The sequence below is a fragment of the Microtus ochrogaster genome, unplaced genomic scaffold, assembly GCF_000317375.1.
Source record: "Microtus ochrogaster isolate Prairie Vole_2 unplaced genomic scaffold, MicOch1.0 UNK44, whole genome shotgun sequence".
In the NCBI taxonomy this organism is placed as follows: Eukaryota; Metazoa; Chordata; class Mammalia; order Rodentia; family Cricetidae; genus Microtus; species Microtus ochrogaster.
The window spans coordinates 596,500-600,306 of record NW_004949142.1 but is presented as its reverse complement, the minus strand read 5'-3'; the positions used below and the strand labels follow the sequence as shown (position 1 = coordinate 600,306).

General features: G+C 53.1%; 1 protein-coding gene across 1 annotated transcript in view; it reads right to left on the bottom strand.

The window, feature by feature from the left end:
- Naglu (N-acetyl-alpha-glucosaminidase) overlaps positions 1–2,255 on the bottom strand; it is a 9,818-nt gene extending 7,563 nt beyond the window's left edge. The window contains exons 1-2 of the mRNA XM_005369035.2: positions 1,869–2,255; positions 904–1,051 (exon numbers count right to left, since the gene is read on the bottom strand). Coding sequence (XP_005369092.1) covers positions 904–1,051; positions 1,869–2,245 — 525 coding nt within the window. The 5' untranslated portion in view covers positions 2,246–2,255. The remainder of the gene's footprint in view (positions 1–903; positions 1,052–1,868) is intronic.
- Between the last annotated feature and the right edge of the window lie 1,552 nt (positions 2,256–3,807).

The following is a 3,807-nucleotide window of genomic DNA, read 5'->3' as shown; positions in this document are numbered from 1 at the left end:
TTGAGACAGGGTTTCTCTGTAGCTTTAGAGCCTGTCCTGGAACTCACTCTGTAGACCAGGCTGGCCTCAAACTCACAAAGATCCGCCTGCCTCTGCCTCCCGAGTGCTGGGATTAAAGGCATGTGAGGCCTGGTGCCTCACAGTCTTGAACATAGGGAAGATCTTCCTTGAAGAAGAAGAAGAAGAAGAAGAAGAAGAAGAAGAAGAAGAAGAAGAAGAAGAAGAAGAAAGCAAACTGAGAAAATAATATAAGCAGCGTTCCTCCATGGCCTCCGCCTCCATGGTTCTTGCCTTCTCCCTGGCTTGAGTTCTATCTTGGTTTCCCTCAGCGATGAACTATGGCTTCAGTTCTATCTTGGTTTCCCTCAGCGATGAACTATGGCTGGATGTGTAAACCAAATGAGCTCCTTCCTTCCCTAGTTGATTTTGGCCATGGTGTTTTAGTATAGCAACAGAAAGCATTAAGAGGGTCTTTGAGTAAGGTTGGCTAAAGGGAAGGGAATTAGCCAAGACTAATGAAGTAGAGGAGCCTTGCCCCTCCCTCACCAGACTCTTCGAACTTACTACCTAGCTGAAGATGACCTTGAACCGCCCCCCCTTTTTTTCTCCTGTTTTTTTTGAGACAGTTTCTCTGTGTAGCCCTGGCTGGTATTGAACTCACAGAAATCCATCTGCCTCTGCCTCCCATCAACACCACCACCCGGATCTTGAATTTCTCATCCTCCCACTTCTACCTGAGCGCTGGGATTGCAGGCATGTACCACCATTTCCAGTTGTTTCAGTGGATTGCCGGAGTCTCACCTACAGTAAGCACCCAGTTTGTCCCACCCAGGGAAGCCTCAGTCCCCCAGGGCCAGTGAGTATGTAAGTGGGGAGAGCGTGAGGGGCCAGGTTGGCACAAACCCGCTGCCAGATGGCCTCCTGGCCACTCCAAGCCAGAGCCAGGTTGATGCCATTCAGCGCCATCCAGTCAATCTCTTGCTCCCAACGGGCCCAGTCCCACCACACGAAGGAGTAGCTGTGCGTGCACACATTCTGGTAATAGCGGTACCTGCAGGTAGGGGGCACATTATTGGGGACATATGGGATGCCCCACTCACCCATCACCCTGGAGCACCTCAGAGGCAGCCTGGCTCTGGAATACTACCCCCAACACACATACACACACAGTACAATGGGCACAGGTTTCCAAGAGGCCCCTCTACCGCTCATTCCAGATCCACCCAGGTAAAAGCCAACACCTAGTGCTGGACCTTCTCTCGGGGCTCCGTAACCTTTAGCGATTGTGGATACATTAACTTCATTTTCATTGAAAATGTCCAGACCCTCTACTGTGCATCGTGGGAGGGGGGTGTCCTAGGATGTCAGTGCCTTAAGGCAAAATTGGTCTCTGTCCCGAAGGAAGTGGATTCCCAATTCCTATAGTTTTATGGGGTAGATGGTTGCGCGAACACATCATGCCCACACAATGTGCCAAGGGCTAGAATAAGGGCGGCCTGGGGCTTCGGGAACGGTCACTCCACAGCATCGTTAGAGAGGCCAAAGGAGGGGCATGGAATGCATGGATCACGAGAACGTTTTTGAAATTCTACCATCGCACGCAGACTCTCAATCAACTCAACAGCGTGGCGGGCGTCATTATTTGCAGCAGGGGCTCCGAGAAGCTAAGGGACTTGGCTTAAGAACGGACATCTATTAGAGAGGAGCTAAGATTTGAAGGCACCGTGGTGGGACCCCACTTTCTTCTCCGTCTTCTAGGAGTCTGTAACTGCGGCTATCCCCACCCTAGCGTGGTGGGCCTCTACAACGGTGGGTGCCCCGAGGCTACAGGCCGCTGCCTCAGCCAGCTGGGACCGCAGCGTCGATACCTGTTGGGCGTGGCCTCGGTCAGCTCGTCGTGCACAGCGGGCAGCGGCCGGGGCAGGTGCAGCTGAGAACCGGACCAGGCCACCTGGCAGCCGCAGAAGTCGCGCAGGTAGCGGTGCAGCCCAGCGGCGGCCGCCACTCCCGTGGAGCCGCGCACACGCACCGGCGCCCCGCCGCCGCCGCTCAGGCTGTAGGTGTCCAGACCCGACTCAGCCGCCAGCGCGCGATCTACGGACACTAAGAAATCGGCTGCTGGCCCGGGTCCCAGCAACCGGGCCACCAGCTCCCGTACGGCCTCTGCCTCCCGAACCTCGTCACCCACTGAGTCCCCGGCCAGGAGTAGCAACCCCAGAGCCACAGCCAGCACCGCAGCTTCCATGATGCCAACTTTGCGGCAGACCGCTCACAACCAATACCTAGCTCAGGGGCGGGGCTTCCCGCATCCAATCCGCTGCAGACCTCGGGCCACGTGGCCTGAAGGTTGGGCTCCAGCTACCCGCCTGGAGACTTGGTTTCCGGACCTAGACCGTAAGGTGTCTGCTGACCGCGCGCGTGGCTAGAGGGCGCGTGATCCCATTAACATCCGCTGCCACACGGGACGCTGCACATGCCCCAGCCCTTTCGGGTGCAGCCCGCTTCCTTTTGCAAGTCGCTTTCATCCAGCCAGCCACCCTTTGAAGTGATGAGAACTGAAACCAGCCAAGTGCTCCACCACTAAGCCATATCTCCAACCCCCTCCTCTAGTAACTATGTATTTTATTCGTATCAGACGCTGCCACTGCTACTGTTGGACGGGTGGAGGATGGCCCCAGCTGTTATTGTGGACAGAGACCTGGAAACAAATAAGGATTTCCCTTGGTGAGGAGAGAGATAGGTCAGTGGGTGAGGCCCTTGCACCTGAGGACCCGCGTTCGAATCCTCAGGTCCCAGTAGATGCCCAGTAGTGGGAGTCTGCCGTCCCAGTGTTGGGTGAGATGAGAGATGGAGACAGTTGGCCCGGTGTACAAAATTACAAAAAGAAAGAGACCCTGTCTCAAGGTAGAAGGTAACACTGGAGACTTGTCCATTGACACACAAACACAGCACGCACTTCAAAAGGACCGAGATAGTTTGTTCTGGAGCCAAATATGAGTGACCATGGTCTGGGAACAGTTTTAGGACACCCCAATTCCATGTTCCAATGTGGAAATGATTTGGTGAAGTTTTTACAGTAACAGAGCAAAGAAAGTCATAAATCAAGACACTTTTCTTAGAGTTTAGTATATATGCATTGGTGTGACGGTGTCAGATCCCCTGGCACTGGAGTTACAGACAGTTGTGAGCTGCCATATGGGTGCTGGGAATTGAACCTGGGTCCTCCGGAAGAGCAGCCAGTGCTCTTACTGCTGAGAGGTGGGGCAGAGTGAATCTGGGAAGTCTGTTTCAGGCTTCTGATGACATCCTGGGTTCTGGGATGATGGGAGCTGGTGGTCTGATGCATTCCAAAACAAAACTAATGTTCTCTGCGTTCCAATGTTCATTCCAGTGTTCTGTACACTCTAGCACTATGACATTTATTTGTCATAAAGCCGTTAGGTCAAGTACAGGGGTGGGTAGGTAACAATGGCTATTGAGAGAGGCTGAAGACGGCCCAAGATAATTTGGTTCTGAACCCGCAACATTTCAGATTCTTCAGCTGCTCAGCATGGCAGAAGGTTCAGGAGAAACTGCTTTTCTGGAGCTCTGGTTCAAAGCTCTGACTTCATGTGTGTGTGTGTGTGTCAGACACCTACACCCCCCCACACACACATGTGCTTGCACACACTCTCGATACACACAGAAATAACAGAATTTCACCCAGGGCTGTGAGGAATCCCAAGTCTTTTTTTTTTTTTTTTTTTTTTTTGGTTTTTTGAGACAGGGTTTCTCTGTGGCTTTGGAGCCTGTCCTAGAACTAGCTCT